Source organism: Emydura macquarii, unplaced genomic scaffold (genome assembly GCF_026122565.2).
Source record: "Emydura macquarii macquarii isolate MOO-44397 ecotype Brisbane River unplaced genomic scaffold, CSIRO-AGI_Emac_v2 contig_3506, whole genome shotgun sequence".
NCBI lineage: Eukaryota > Metazoa > Chordata > Testudines > Chelidae > Emydura > Emydura macquarii.
This window is the reverse complement of record NW_027133643.1, coordinates 4,637,763-4,653,946: the sequence shown is the minus strand read 5'-3', so window position 1 is coordinate 4,653,946 and position 16,184 is coordinate 4,637,763. Positions and strand designations below refer to the sequence as shown.

The 16,184-nt window shown below is 40.0% G+C and overlaps 1 protein-coding gene across 4 annotated transcripts; it reads right to left on the bottom strand.

Annotated features, from left to right (window-relative positions):
• Window positions 1–25: 25 nt before the first annotated feature.
• Window positions 26–9,359, bottom strand: CPT2 (carnitine palmitoyltransferase 2). Of its 4 annotated transcripts, none has more exons than XM_067535476.1 (5): window positions 8,740–9,359; window positions 6,992–7,072; window positions 6,745–6,851; window positions 2,799–4,103; window positions 26–1,088 (listed from the first exon to the last, which is right to left on the bottom strand). In XM_067535476.1, exons 1-5 carry the CDS (start codon window positions 8,907–8,909, stop codon window positions 757–759), a joined length of 1,995 nt encoding a protein of 664 aa, XP_067391577.1. In that variant the 5' UTR covers window positions 8,910–9,359; the 3' UTR covers window positions 26–756. The 4 variants fall into 4 exon arrangements, with proteins under 4 accessions (XP_067391577.1, XP_067391579.1, XP_067391578.1 ...); XM_067535478.1 differs by lacking the exon at window positions 8,740–9,359 and adding an exon at window positions 5,268–5,401 and having other exon boundaries at window positions 6,992–7,020; XM_067535477.1 differs by lacking the exons at window positions 6,992–7,072; window positions 8,740–9,359 and adding an exon at window positions 5,268–5,401 and having other exon boundaries at window positions 6,745–6,863.
• Between the last annotated feature and the right edge of the window lie 6,825 nt (window positions 9,360–16,184).

Below are 16,184 nucleotides of genomic sequence, written 5' to 3'. Positions count from 1 at the left end.
TCCTGAGATACTGAAACATTTCTGCAACTGTCATAGGTAGCTTTATTTAAACATTTGTTTCTAATCAGTTTCTTAACAGTTTGAAAATTTAACATGATTACAGTTATCAGTATTATTAAAGTCTCCCATTTTCAAGTTTTCTTTTAAACCAGGCACATTGGAAATGCTTCCAACAGAAGCACAGTTTGACACTGATTCAAATTTAATAAGAAAAATAAAGGTGAGAAATCTAGTAAGCGAGCATATCGCACATGTGCAGGATTCACAATTGGTCATTTTTGTACTTAGTTTTAATACAACTTATGTAGATGTTAAGAAAAACCAAACACTTCAAATATAGTTTCACAACCTCACTAAAAACCTGAACACTCATAGAGCTTAACTGCTCTAGTTTAATCAGTACACTATGAAAGTTTCTTTCTAGAAATGAATGTTTAATGCCTTTGTTATATTTTAAGAACACATTATAATCCCTTACTTAAAAGTTCATAATATCAGAAGTATTTCTTAATATCACATGCATGAGGCTGCATTTAATTTCTTTATAATGGCTAAGATTTTCAAAAGGCACCTAACTCCCACTGAAATTCAGTGCATGTTGGACACTTAACTCTCTAGATTCCTTTGAAAATCCCAGCCAAAATGCTTGTATTTACACTAGCAACATTCTTCCATGTTCAGCCACAAATGAGCAGAAGTGATTTTGATCCAAATATTTTATATTGTGCATTACAAAGTATCCCATCCCTGTTGTGCCTAACTACTGATATGCTTACCTTCTAAAATTTGAAAAATATCTTCCAGTGACTTATGCACACACTGGAGGAATTCATGCACATTCCTGGATGGGTAAGAGGAGGCAACACAGCCAATTGAATTGTCCTGCACTCCATAGCCTACACCAAAACCATCTGGCACCACTGGAGCAAATCCTCCTATGTTCACAGCTGGGCTGGTCAACGTGCTTGTGGACAGAATATTGTGATTAAGTTGAGCATAGGCTTTGTCCTGGTAGAAGTCAGGTAATGGGATACCGTTAGATGCTGCCAAATAACGCAAACTAAACAAATGCCGGTCAAATCCTTGACCTGTTAAAATAAAATAAGAACATAAGAATGGCCATAATGGATCAGACCAATGGTTCATCTAGGCCAGTATTCTGTCTGCCAACAGTGCCCAATGCCAGATGTTTCAGAGGGAATGAACAAAAGAGGGAAATTATCAAATGATCCATCTCCTGTCATCCAGTCCCAGCTTCTGGCAGTCAGAGGGTTAGGGACATCCAGAGCATGGGGATGTGTTCCTGACCATCTTGACTAAATAGCCAGTGATGGACCCATCCTCCATGAATTTATCTAAATTATTCTAATTCTTTTTTGAACCCAGTTATACTTTTTGGCCTTCACAACATCCCTTGGCAATGAGTTTCACAGGTTGACTGTGCATTGTGTAAAGAAGTACTTCCTTATGTTTGTTTTTAAACTTGCAGCCTATTAATTTCATTGGGTGACCCTGGGTTCTTGTGTTATGTGAAAGGGTAAACAACACTTCCCTTTTCACTTTCTCCATACCATTCATGATTTTAGACTTCTGTCACATCCCCCTTAGTCATTTCTTTTCTAAACTGAACAGTCCCACTCTTTTTAATTTCCCCTCATATGGAAGCTGTTCCATATCCATAATCAATTTTGTTGCCCTTCTCTGTACCTTTTCCATTTCTAATATATTTTTTGAGACAGGGTGACCAGAACTACACTCAATATTCAAGGTATGGGTATATCATGGATTTATATAACGGCATTAAAATACAAAATAGAAATCACAGCTTTCCCATGAAAAACAAATAGCTATTTAACACACTACATATCACAACCCCTTGAAAGCCACAACACTGACTACAATGAATAAAGAATAAAATTGCAATGCATTTTTAGTACATCTAGTCTCTAGGTCAGGAATTCTCTCCATTTTACTCATTTATGTGCTAACTGGTGTAATGGGGCCATACTCTCTGGGACTTCAGGCACTACTACAATATTAATAAAAAAGGATTTTAACAAGAGTTAAGACGTTAAAAGGAGAAGATCGACATATGAGGTTTGAAAAAGGAATAGGTTTTCATATTATTTTGAAGTAGAGTCTGAGGTAGGGTGTTCCAAATGGCAAGGAACTACAGAGGAAAGGCTCTTGAACCAAGAGTAAAGAGGTTATAATAAAAAGAAGGCCACTGCTAGACAAGAAATCAGACAAGGTCCCCATAGGCTATACATTTTACTAAAAATCTAGAAGTTAGTAAGCTCTAATTCTGACCTGTTTTAAAATGCAATAAGGCCAGGTCAGATACAGCCAATTGGGAAAATTTAGCACTGCTGTAGCAGAAGGAACTAAGGCCAGTTTGCATAGTTGCTTCAGTACCACCTGCAGGCAGACAGGTGAAGCAACCCAAAATCCTGCTTTGTGTTTCACTTTCCAGAGCATCAGGAAGGCGAATAGAACAGTAATTTATCTACAGGATGGGAAAAATCTTGATGTGGATGGGCCAGGTGCAAATAAGAGGAGCTCAAAGACACTCCCTCCTTAAGTATGTAACAAGAAGAATATAGTTTTTTTAACCTGGCAACCACTGCTGCTGTTTAGCATTCTACGAAGTGTGAATGAACATAGGACCTCCAGCAAGATTAAATTACATTAGCTAGACTGCTGTAAAAGTTTCGCATTACTAAGCAACCAATCTGATGAGACTCATTTTGTGGTGAAGAAGTGCGAATGCTCTATCACATGATCTGACATTCACTTACCCATAGCAGCTTCTTTTGTCAACTGGCTGTGGTACTTTGAGCACTCAGCAATCATCTGCTGAAGCTCCTCTGTGCTGTGTTTGGAAGGTTGCCTGACAAAAGCTTCTGTGCACTTCTTTGTATAAACGGAGGCAGGACGGATGGTTTCTGTGCGACCGTGTTTGAAAGCTGCAGTGCTGCAAGACTCATACGTGGCAACAGTCTGGCCATATTGGCGAAAGAAAGCCATCTGGAAAGAAAGCTGAGTCACAGCATCAGGACTTATCTTCTTCTGCTTTAAAAGCTCCTTGCCTCCTTTCTTAAACTGAATAATATCAACAGTCAAGGTTTCCATAGTGGCATCAAAATTCTGTTTGGCTTTGGTAATTCCTGCTTTTAAGGCATCATTTATCTTAAAGCTGAGTTTCTGCACGGCGCTGGAAGAGTCAACTGCAGCAGGTTGAGATTGTGGGGTGACAGCTGGATTCTGGGTGCTGTCTTTAAACACTTCATTCTGGAATCTTAACACAGCCACACCATCTCCCCAGGAATGTTCAAAATGAATGGCCGCATTGCCATCTTTGGTTAGGATAAGGTTAAAGGATTTGTCATACCAGCGGTTAATACCATCTCCATGCAACATGTTGTGGGACAAGTGCACAAGGTCTTTAATGGGGAAGTCATCTAAACACAGACAGAAGACAGCAGAGTCCACTTTTTGGAGGACTTCCTCATTGCCATTATCAAGTAGCTTCTGTCTCAGTAGTGCCCATGTGTCTCGATTTTCACTGGGCAGATATGCAAGAGGGAAGGCTGGGGCTGGACTGTTGTCACTAAGTATGTATTTCAGGTGTGCTTGTATTTCAGAAGGCTTCACTATATTCCCATCTCTGTTAATGACATCAAATATATAAAAATTCCCATTTCTGAGCACCAGCAAGTGCTTTGCTTTTTCATCTGTGAAAAGCTCATCTTGACTGAGCTTAGGCAACCGCGAGGAATTGAAAAGCCTGAAGTACTGAGACATGTCTAAGGGGTACGCATTGACCATGTAGGCACCAAACCATGAGAGAGATGAAGGCACATATTGAATGAGTCTCTTAAAGGTTTGAGTGTCACTTTTGGCTGGATTGAGGTGAAAAACCTCTGGCTCAAGATAGCCAGCCCTGAGGGTCTTCAAGAAACGTACGGCAGAGACAGTCAAGTTAGTTGCTCGTGTGAGCTGATCATTATATTCAGCTTTCGGGTCAGGGTTGAAAGACATAAATGGGTTAAAATTCAAAACAACAGGTTCACGTGAACTTAGATACATATCAAACCAGGGACCTAAAAATGGAGAATTGAGAAATAGATTAATAATGGTACACCAGTTGGCTAATAGTAAAAGCACTGTTTAATACCATATATATTACATGTCAAACTCATTCGGTAGAGAGCACCAATATCCATATTTAATTACAATCCATGGACTGGGGTATATTAGGGCAACATATTTCCCCCCAATCAAAATGGACCTCCCACTAATTTCAGTGGGAGCTTTGGACAAAGACCTAGAGTGCAATATGGCCTTTATGTTGCACCTAAATTAGCTACTTCTTCAGTACATTATAGTTGCATTCAGCATCAGTGGGAAAACATATTCACCTTTAGGATAATTATTTCTGTCCCATTTCCCCTTCCTTTCTCATCCTTCTTTCTCTATTTCTCATTTTCTTCTGCCTGTGTCTTCCATTCTTCCTTTCTGCATTTCCTTCCCTGCAGCAACCCTAATTCCCACTGGGGACTCAGATAAAACCATATTCATTTCAGCTACGATTAAGTCAGAATTTGAAGCCCAGATCTCCAAAGGTGAAAGACTAGCTAGCATCCATGTAGGGTTTATAACCCACTCCTCACCATGGTATATGTGCCTTAACTCATTCTTCCTCCTCCTAAGAATAATTTTGTTTTGTTACACTTATGGAAACAACAAAAAATTAACAGGACATGAAAGTCGGGGGAAAGAGGGTGTGTTGCAGCTACTGCAAATCATTTTAAAATACATAATACTTACATAATAATGCTAAAAAGAACCCAACAGTTAATGATAATAACCTGCCGTATTTCCTCTCAACATTAACCTTAGGTGCGCTATCCGCCAGGGAAATACAGGATGAAACTGGGAGACTGGATAGCAATAGTGAGTGAAAATCATTACTATCAAAAAGTTAATCAAGCTGGCCTATGTGAGAGAATGTGTATCAGTGTAAACCAGATACATGTCTGGTAAACTACCACAATTGGCACCCTTATTGGTAGTCTCAGCAGAGAGCAAGGAATGAAGCACTATGCTAGGACAATATGGGGAGATTACCCTGCTGCAGCTTTTGCTGTACTTATATTATCTCAGTCTCCATTGCTGTCCTCCCAGCATCTTCTACAAACACTAAAATCATTTACATTTGAAAGCCATTGGAAGTAACATGAATAAATAAATGAAAATTCACTAACCTAAAAGCTATATGCTTTCTCTTGCTTTTCTTTCCCTCTCTGTCTCCATTTCCTCTCCTTCATTTTGTCTTATGTTCTTTCTCTCCTTTTCTTTATTCTGGTCTTCCTCTTTCTGAGTCTTTCCTTTTCTTGTTCTTTAAGAAAATAATACTCTGCATTTTTTTAAGGCTGGAGGAGTATCCCCTTCCACCTCCCCCTGTTCAGTCTCATCTTTCCCAACTTTTCTGAGAATTCAGTTTTCCAATCAAGTACCTTCAAACAGTTTCATGACTATAACTAGATCTGGATTAGTTTTCTAAGGCTTAGTACACACCAGGAAATTTGGTGCAGTTGACAGGAGTTACACAAGCTACGGAGAGTAGCTTGCGTTACTCCCATCGACTTCCTAAATTCCCTAAAAACCATCTCCACTGCATTGCGCCGACGGGAAATGTGTTCCCGTTGACGCACTATGCCTTTTGAGGAGGTGGTTTAATTGAATCGATTTCCGGATCGATTGAGTGGGTCGTCACTGCCGCCCAATCGATCCAGACAGATCGATCTGACAGCGGTGAATTTGCTGCCATCAGTGTATACATACCCTTAGAGAGGTTACTAGTTTTAGAGGCCCGAAGGAGTTTAAACACTGAAATACTTGTATTTATATTTTTAATTACTATTTTAAAAATATACAGTAAGTATTTTTTCACTACTGTTTTTCCATTTATCTTTCAATCTCCTATAGCAACAGGAGCTTAGGAGACTATTCCTCCCCAAAAGGAGAAAGAACATCAGGGCACAAGATCTTCCTACACAGATATGAACTTGTCCTGTACTTGACCAAGATGCTCCATGCTTAAGAATAGTTTGATATAAGGATCCCACACCAACCATAACTAATTCCCCTTACATATAGGCACTACACTACAACATACACAGTGTTCCATCAGAGTAGACCATAGTATAGGATGATATTGTATACCACTGAGCAAATGTCCTTTTCACCATTGCGTTCTGATTATATGGATAGATACAAGTCTTTTGCTCACTTTCATAAAAATCTGTATATTAAAATAGTGTTGTGGCTGACTGTTTTCCCCCTCCAGCTTTGATTTTGATAGCACCATTGTTCTTCCTCTGCTACACTTTTGTTTACCATTATATTTTGCTAGTGCACTAATTTAAGTTACATTTTCTTTTGGAAGAAAGTATTTTAGGAAATCTTGCTGTGGTTGAGATTTATGTTAGGTGACAGTGGGAGATCCTAAAGTATCTGGTATATTAAAGATAACATTTCTGGGAAGTGCCCTTTTCTTTCCTCCAATCTCATTAGCTCAGACATCGTCAAAGGGAGTTTTCATATCTTGTAGTTCCGAGTGTGAATAATAATGAAGAGTTTAAACTTTAATCTGTTATTCATAGCATTATGAGCTGACTGTCATCAAGCAGGTCTCCCTCAAAATTAGTCTTTTTTTTATCCCACTGTAAACCTTCCTACCTGAGATGTAACTAGTATGTTTGTTCTGCTTATCTTGGGCAACCAGCTGCTCATGCAATTCTCTTCCAATTCCATGTTCAAAGCTGCAACCAAGTTCTTCAGTTTTCCTAAAACAATCAAGCAGACAGTTAAAATGCTGTCTCAAGGCATTTTTTTTTTTAAAAAGATGCATCTTCTAATATGTAGCAGTTGGAATGGAAGAATTGACGTACAGTGAAGCATTGTTTGGTTTTCTGTTTATCCATACCTGAATTGATCATCATCTAAGAGAGGCTTTTGGGCATTCAGGTACCTCCTAATAGTATCTTCTAGTTTGGGAATTGGCAACCTGTATGGGAGGGAAAAAAAGCAAACTAAAATGTTCTTGTTAAAGCTCTGACAGTAAAGACTCTTAAGATACCATGTTGTTTGTAAGTTAATTCCTATGTTCTTATAATTAAGCATGATAGAGAAACAGGAACTTGTTTTACAAGTAGCCAACCCACAGATCCCCATCTGTAATTTTATATAATGCCAGGCATGGAATGTTTTCTGTATTTTGATTCCTAGTGGAAATTCTAAGCAGTTTCTTTACCACACTCATCTTAGCCTAAACATGAAAGCTGTCCTAACCTAGTTCCAGTGCAAGCCATTTTACCTCTTAATTAAATTAATTCTTTTTTACTTTCAGGGTGACAGGATTATGTCACCTTGAAACATAGTCTGATTTTTGTTATTTTTACAGCCATATTTCTGTTTTTTTTAAATGCTTCTTTCTCTGCCGTTGCTCTGTGAAAGAGCCACACAAACAAATGGGGAAACTAACTACAGTGAAACAATGAAGCTAACTATTCAGGAAGTGCTGTCCACTGCGCAAAGCAAACAAATGGGGGGGGGGGAGGAGGGGGGAAGGACATTTGTTTTCTCTAATCCCTTTCCTTTGTAATAATTGTATGTGTTGCTTAAACAATGGTAGGTAAGAGATTTGAGACGGAAGTATAATTTTTAAACTGACAGTGTACAGTTGAACATCAGTAACACAGATCAAAGTTCCTTCCCTGTGTTAGCACTAACCTTTCGCCTACATAATATACTGTAGCCCATCCCAAAGACAAGGTCTTGTGCCTGTTTGTCTTGTGCATGTTCAGCACATGCCAAACCTCACTCATTAGGGGTGTGGCTAGTAATCTGAAACCAAAACATATTGACTGGTCTGTTCACCCCACCACCTGCTACCTACTGGTAGTCTCAAAGGTAGACCTGACTGGTCAGTGTGCTACTAAAGCGTCACCAAAACTATAAAGCCTATCGTTCACCATAAGAAAATTGGCCCCAGCAATGAAGCTGCATATGTTAATTAAGCCCTGATACATGGTACAGGGCTGCCCACTCTGCAGTCCAGCAGGGTTTGTTTTCGTTTTTTACAGAGTGCATTTCCTCTCTGATGTGGGAGAATGTCGCTGTGCAGTAATGAGCCTTTAAAGCCCTTAGTCACCATTTCTGAACTGTAGAGCTGGGACTCCATTACCAGGGGAAAGGGACTGACCTAGATAGACAAAGGAGAAAGTGGGCATTAGATGCCAGGAGTCATGGGAGAAAGGGGCTCCTTTAGCTGGGCAGGGGGAAAGGGGGATTTTTCTTAGCAGAGGGAAACACGGGGTAGAAGGGTAGCTGCGGGGAAGAGAGGTAGGGGTTTCCTGGGAACTCAGAAGGATGCTTAGGCCTCCCTTACCTGGTATGGGAGACTCAGATGGGGCAGGGTCGGGGGTCCTTGAATGGTATGGCTCTAGGGGAGGGCAGGGGTCCAAGGCTGGGAGTGGCACAGGAATCTGGGGTGGGGGCTGGCTGAGAGGAGGGAGGAGGAACCGAGGGGTGGTTGTGGGGCTCAGAATAAGACGGGGAGGTGTCTGGGGTGCAGGGGGCTCTAATGCAGGGGTCCCCGGTGTGGGGCTCAGAGGGGGGCCGGGAGCTCTGGTGGGGGGCTCAGAGAGAGGGAGGGGACAGGGGCCGCCTTACCTGGGCAGGCTTTTCTGATAGTGCATGGTGGGCACGATGCTGCGTTGCAGGTACTCGGAGGAGTCGGCGCTGCTGTAGCCCCGCCACAGCCCGGGGGCCGCCGGAGCGCCCAGGACCTTGGTCCCCTTCAGGCAGGAGACCGGGGAGAGCAGCAGCCGCCGAGCCGCCATGATGTCCCGTGCCCGCCGAGCCTCTCAGCCGCCCGCGCCGCGCCCTCCTCCTTCCTTCCTTCCTTCCCGGATGGACCCCAGCCCGAACCCCAGCCGGGTGCTCACACGCCGCTGTCCTTCCGGGCCGCAGCGCCCGCTGTTCCCGGCCTGGAGGGGAGGTGGCTCCGGAGCCTGGGCGGGGATTCAGCCCCGTGGCTCGCTCGCGCCCGCGGGCGGCCTGCGCCCCTCGCTGAGGAGATCTGCTACGCTGTGCAGCAGGGAGCTTTACCCCCTCCCTGGGGCTGCGGGTCCCAGCAGAATCCCAGTCCCTACAGCACGTCACACCTCCGTCCTGTGCATGGCGAGGGGATCTGTGCTTGTGCACCGTCCTTTCCCTAAAAGCAAAGGCACCCCGTGCTCACAGCTTGAGCCAGCACTCAGGGCAAGCAAAAACGGAGGGGTTGGCTAATGTGCGCAGTACCTTTCACTAGAAGTTTGAAGAGCAGGGGATACATGAGGGTAACTCTAGACTACTTGGTAACAACAACTCTCTGGAGCTTTCCATCCGAGGATATCAGTGCTATACAAATATTAATAAACTAATTTTCACTCTTCTATTGCCTGATTTTAGGAGAGTAATATTATTGTTTATATAATATGGGTTATAGGCTCACCAATTAATCTCATCAGAAGATAATAAGGTTCTAGTTGCAGAATCAGGCTACACATAATTTTGCAGGGACCCTCCCTATGTATGACAAGGACACTCTCACTGAGATCAAAATATAGCCTTGAAGACTTTTATTGCAATAGAATGGAATAAAAATAAAATGGAAAAATAATCAGAATTACAATAATACGTTCTAGAAATACATGTGGTATTATATACTATAAAGCTTTTAGATTAACATACTCACAACCTTCCTTAAAAAAAACAAGTCTGTAGCATCTTAAAGACTAACAAATTTCTGCGGGCATAAACTTTTGTGGGCTGCAACCCACTTCATCAGATGCAGCCCACAAAAGCTTATGCCCGCAGAAATTTGTTAGTCTTTAAGATGCTACAGGACTCTTGTTGGTTTTGCTGTATACAGACTAACACGGCCACCCCTCTGGAACTTTACACCCTTCCTTGATAACCTGGTGGTAATAGACAAAGGACCAGCAGCCTCTGGCATGCCAAAAGAGTCAGAAGGTTCATTTTTTTCTCAAGTGGAAGGGGAAGAGCTTAGGGAAGAGCTAGAGAGCTAAAAGCTATAGAAAGCTATAGAAAGATTATAGAAGCTAATTTAGAGTTTGACTTCACTAACTTAAGAACTATAAAACTTGAAACTGTAGAGAACTATACTGAGAACTAAGACCAAGTAGAATAAACTAAGATTAAGAAGAACTGTAGCTAGAACTATAGCGAACTAAAGAGAAAAACTGTAGATAGCTTTAACAAGAACTAACTTAACATGGTGGGTTGCCCCTCTTACAACCTGAGCACTATGTGTCCTTCTTTCATGTCCAAACTTAAGTTCCTTGCCCACAAAATATTAGGGTACACTTACTCTATAGGCTGGCACATTCGTGCGTATTAATGACATATTCATACCTATTAAGGACCATTAGCACATTCTCACCTCTGTTATTTTTGGCCTAACCAGTTAATTCCATGTTCTTTATGGTGTACCTGTTAAGTTTATAGAGGGCATGAACTTAAAAAGCTCCTCTATCTGAATGCATCCTCACTTACCTAGGATAAAGGTCACAAGCGTATATATACTTTATGCTTTAGCTCATTATCACTTATCTAAGTTAAAGGCCCTGATATGTATGCTAACTTGCCTTAGCTCATCATACAGGATGTGGCCTGTAGGTTTCTTGCACAAATACAAATCTATAAACCTGTTATAATAAAACAAGCAATTAAATGCATAAGAAAATATATATATGCAAACAAGCAATCTAGTCCTATGGGCTAGCCCCTCTGAGATAGGGAAGCATCATCCTGTCATTTCATAGATGGGGAAACTGAGGTACTACACAATTAAGTCACTTGCCCAAAGTCACACAATGAATCAGTATCAGAATTGAAAATAGAGCTCAGCCTTATTCCCAATTCTACGCATTATTTTGCACATACCCAAGCAGAAAAGTAAGACAAACTGAAAGCGTGTGACAGGAAATATTTTAACTGGATACAACAGGTATTAAGGAGCAATCCTCAATAGGGAAGGGTTTGGATAAGATGATCTGCTAGTAATGAGACTTTTCCATCTCTAACATCTTTGATGCTACAATTACAGAAGCATATCTAACTCTTGCAGATAAGTGAAGTATTCATATAGATGAATGCACCCCACAGCAAATTGAAAAGCCACAAATTAAATAGTGAAGAATCTTTATTTTGAAAAATCCCTTTTCTAATATTTTTAAGACTCCATTACTTTCAATTTTGCCCCACTTCTTGCCCCGGTTTCAAGAAATATTACTGACAACCTTCTGAGACTGAGTTACTTTTGAGATAAGTACAGGTCACTTACACTGATCAATCTTAATTTCATCTCAGGGGCTGTACTGTCACTTAAATACCTCAGGGAATTAGTCATTGGGTACTTCACTAATAGTTTCATTAATCTAATTACCAAAGTGAAAACCTCTTGGTGAACATGCCACTTTCTCAATTTATTATATAACAGACGCCTCAAAAATATTTTTAAAATGTTCAGAGGATGAAAACAGCAATAATTAAAGAGGCACTTTTGACTTGAAATATTAGCTTTTAAAAAAAGGTTTAACCAGTAGTTTCAGGAACTATTCTTGCCACTTAGTCCCACTGCCAGTTTTTGTGGTTTTAAACTCCATTTTCTTGTTTTAATGTTTTTCTCCCATTGCTGTGTGAAAGGCCCACATGAACAAAAGGGCAAATTGATTTATACAGGGGAAACAGTGAAAGTAATTATTCAACAAAAACATTTTCAAATATACAACATAAATTACAACATATATATTTTAATTGAGCTATCGTAATCTTTAATGCTACATGTGTATAAAGTACATTTACAGTCATAAATGTGATTTTTTAAAAATTGACTGTGTCTTTTTAAAAGAAAGATATAAGGAAGAAAATTCCATAGTGAAGTTCAAGAAAGGAAAATGCCATAATGATAATATTTCACACTTATTTAGGTTGTAGTCCTTCAAGATATTGAATGCCTCCTGAGGTTCTGAATGCCCTCAATGCCCATTAAAGTGAACAGAAGCTGAGGGTAGTCAGCACCTTATAGGATCAAGTAACTTCACCCCTGTGACCTTCTTACAGCAGTAATATTGTCCCCATTTTACAAATATGAAGAGTCTTGCCCAAGATTGTATAGCAAATTGTTTGGCTGGGCTGAGAACTGAACCTACATATGTATGATACAACATACAGTGGTTATACTAACTGTTACACAGATACGGTATCAGTGTTCAGGTGAGTGGTTAACACTTGATTAATTATATCATAAGCCAGATTTAAATTTTGATTTATATTCCTTACTGCAGTACATGACAGTATGAATTTAATTTTGGATAGTTTATTTTCCTATTATTACAGATTGGTGTGACGCTTGTTGACATAGATGTATCTTATAGAAAGGGAGTGTTTTCAGAGACTTAGCAATTCATGGAAGCAAATACATAAAATTTGCTCTGAAGATAGATTGTGGCAATGTAGTAGATTTAACTGTTGGGTGAGTAATAGCAGATTTTTAATTACTTACATTTAGAAAGTGCCTTTGCTTCAGAAGGATTCTAAAGTGCCTTACAAACTGTATACATAGGAACTGCATCTGAAATGCAGCCATCTTCGGGATGGTTTATGACAGCGGTGCTCCATTCCTTTTTGTCAAGGTCCAAATTTCTTGATCAAGGTATAGTCAAGATCCAGATTCCAGAGAAACTAATAAAACAATAATAACAATAATGATACTAATAAGTAAATAAAAAGATCTGGGATCTGTTCAAAAGTATCTGGTGGTCTAGATTTGGTCTGTTGTCCGTCTATTAACTACCTCTGGCTTATGACAATTGTCAGAGCACAGCAATGCTGCACAACAGCTTGGAACAGGAATTAAATATCATATCCAAGTGAAACTGCAGGGGTATTAGTTGGAGAGAATGTAATTACTTATGTTGGAATTTGGCCAAAATAATAGATTTAACACTCCTACTCTTGTACAAAGTACCATGGCCTCTTTTAATGATAGCAATCTAACAAGAACTTAAAGTTCTCATTCAGAGCGCTGTGTTCTATATATCTGCATCTGTATATCTGAAACATTAATTTAATCTAGTAGTTTGTTGTGTTTGGAGTAAAATGAGGTAGAAAAATAGTTTTATTAAAAATAAATTAAACTACACAAGCATCGGAAATAGAATACCCTCTCCCACCTGAATAGAATGGTTCCAGAGAAATTCCACCTCAGTGCAATCAATATTGTTGAAATCTGTGACAATTTCAAGTGCTCAAGGAATTCAAGATCAGGCTCATAATTTACTCAGGCTCTTATTTACTAGTTATAACTTGAGATGACACTGGTAGATAGCAACACCCCTGAGTGGAGCTGGCTTTAGAAATGAACTCTTTTATAGGTGTCATATTCAGAACATCTAACATTCTTCCAAATACCTTTATGAAATTTTATGTTGCTGCAACAATTTTCCTCTTGGGAGGGGAAAAATGAACCATGGCAGTAACTGCACAAAGTTAAAATTGTCCTTCATCTGTTTTATTACTGTTCCTCACTAGGAATGAAATTACCTTCTGTATAGAGAGCCAGCACAAGGCCCATGCACTACTTACATCCCACTTTAGCCCAATTTTGAAAGTCTTTTACTAGTATTCTGCACAGGGATAAATTTCACCCTAGAAGATGAAACAAACAGAGAAAACAAAGTGGATGCATAAATTATATATAATGAAAGCGAATTGTGATATGTGGTAGGTGCCTTTTCAGAGAATTAAGGGAGTGTAAGGTGCCCTTTTATTTCTGTGCACAGGCCCTCAGTCTCATAAATTACAGCATGGGGGAGCGAAAAGCTTCCATGTGACAGCTACTCCCCAGCCCACATATGGGCGGTGAGTGGGCAGGCAGGAGAAAGAGTGGGAGAAGCCTTGATTCCACCACTGATTTGAGGATGGTTTTGTGGACCTGATTTTCAGAGGAGTTAAGCACCCACAAATCCAGTTGAAGACAATGGGAGGTATGGGTGCCATCAGTACCTCTGAAAATCAGGCCCTCTAGCTCTCTTTCTTATAGGTAGTGAAGGTAGTGATGCTTATATTTAAGGCTACCCAACATTTTCCATTATAAAACCCTGGTTTTAGTTGCTTATAACTGCCAAACTTTAGTCATTTGGTCTGAAATTTTCTATGCTGTCTGTCTGTCTTGAGGCTGAATATTTTTTGAATGTTTCAGCAAAAATGGCATAGCTATTTACCAGAATGAGATTAGGGGGAAATATTTGGGGGTTTTAGCCCATAATAAAAAATTATTACAACTGTTTCACTGAGCTCTAGTGCCTCTATGCTTTGGAACAGAGACTTGAATTTTTGCAGGGGGATTCACCCTTGTGCCAGGGATTGGCCATTTTCCATCCCTGTAAAAATCCATCCAAATCTGGCTAAATTATACAACAATGGGGGGGAAATGGAATTTTGCACATGCTCAGTAGAAACTAGTTAGTTTGGCAGCTAAATTCTCAAATGCTTCTGTCTATACTGGGCATGCGCCAAATCAGGGCTGCACACAACTTTCTCTGCAGTTGCTCCTCCCAGCACTGAGGAGTCACTGTAACATTACGTGCAGGAACTGAGAGCAGGGAAACTGTCTTTTCTGTGCTGTCAGTGATCCTGCTACTGGTGCCTAGACTGCATGGAGAAGGAGGAAGCTGCCTAACTGGAATGCCATAGGTTGATGGAAGCAGAGACAGGCTGTGAGAAGGAGGAAAGAGGCAGAAGAGGATGGGGCAGAGGAGGCAGAGACAAGCTGGGGGTGGGGGGGGGGAGGTAGAGGCAGTGACAAAGACAGAGATGGGCTATTAGGGCTGGAATGAGGCAGAGAAAGGCTATTACGACACTTGCTAGGGGCAGGAGACTGGGTGGACATGAAAAGAAGGGTCTGTAACCATGAGATACTCTTCCTTCCAGAACCAGAAATGAATCCAGAATTCCTGAGTCTCAGCATTACTCTTCTGTCTGGTAAACAGCTGTGAAAACCCACTGCTAAAGTATGTGTCACATCCCCCTCTAGTTGTTGACCCACATCGTAGTTAACTTGCTGCTGCTATTAATTCCACTGTTAGCTCAAGTGACAAAAGTGTGTGCTGTAGAGCTAAGAGTTCCAACTCTTCTATAGCCCATGTGAGGATCAATATGGTTCCATATAACAGAATTTCTGTTTTTTCTGTTTGCTTTTTTAAAAAGATAAGAAACTACATTTTAAAACATCTATGTTAAAAGAATGTTAAGATTACGAAGTCAAGCACTCAAAAGTTAGGTTACTCCAGAATTAAGGTTGCCTGTGCAACCGTAATGTGGCCCTTTTCTACATGTGCATTGTGATACAGTCCTTACTTACATAATCACATACTATATTTTTTAGGACTCCTACCTCATTTAGTGCACAAGATCGAGGGAGGCTGCTCACTGAAGAAGTCAGTATTTCATTATTATATTTATATTTTATTTTTATTTTATATGATTTATTTATATTCAGTATTTCCTTTTGGTCTCATCATTCAGTGGGTGTCCCCATTCGATGTTTGCCATCCAAACTCTGTACTGAATACATAATAATTAATTTCCTCATGGGCTTTTCTACAGTGCACATATACAGTATGCTCATATATAATATAATACAATGCTAAATCTAATCTTATAAATCCCTCAAATATACTGTATAATGTGATAGATTGTTTACAGAAACACTTCAGAATGCTAGACTAATGGTCTGAATACTGTACTAACACTAAGATAAGCTATAATGTAGTTGTAGTGGATGGTTATGGTAGTATAGTTTTACAAGACATTCATTATACAACATAAAAATCTAGTTTGAATTGAATGTATAAGATGATTAGATATACCAAAGGAAAGGAAAGATTCATAGAGGTTAGTCTGATAATCCTCTGAAAGTAAGTTGGCCCCTGCTCTAATCAACAGAGTGCAGGGGGGAAACATGAAATCATTTCACTCACAAGATAAAAAATGCCAAGTATTATAGTCTTTTATGTTTTTCTCCAGTAATAGTCAGTTTGTTAATGAAG

What these genes read in the sequence shown, in the direction of transcription:
- CPT2 (XM_067535476.1), bottom strand. Translation starts at nt 8,909, where the DNA reads ATGGCGGCTCGGCGGCTGCTGCTCTCCCCGGTCTCCTGCCTGAAGGGG. An exon ending in ACATACTAGTTACATCTCAG is followed by an intron (nt 4,104 to 6,744) that starts GTAGGAAGGTTT and finishes CTCCATTTTTAG; the next exon opens with GTCCCTGGTTTGATATGTAT. An exon ending in GACAAAAGAAGCTGCTATGG is followed by an intron (nt 1,089 to 2,798) that starts GTAAGTGAATGT and finishes TTATTTTAACAG; the next exon opens with GTCAAGGATTTGACCGGCAT.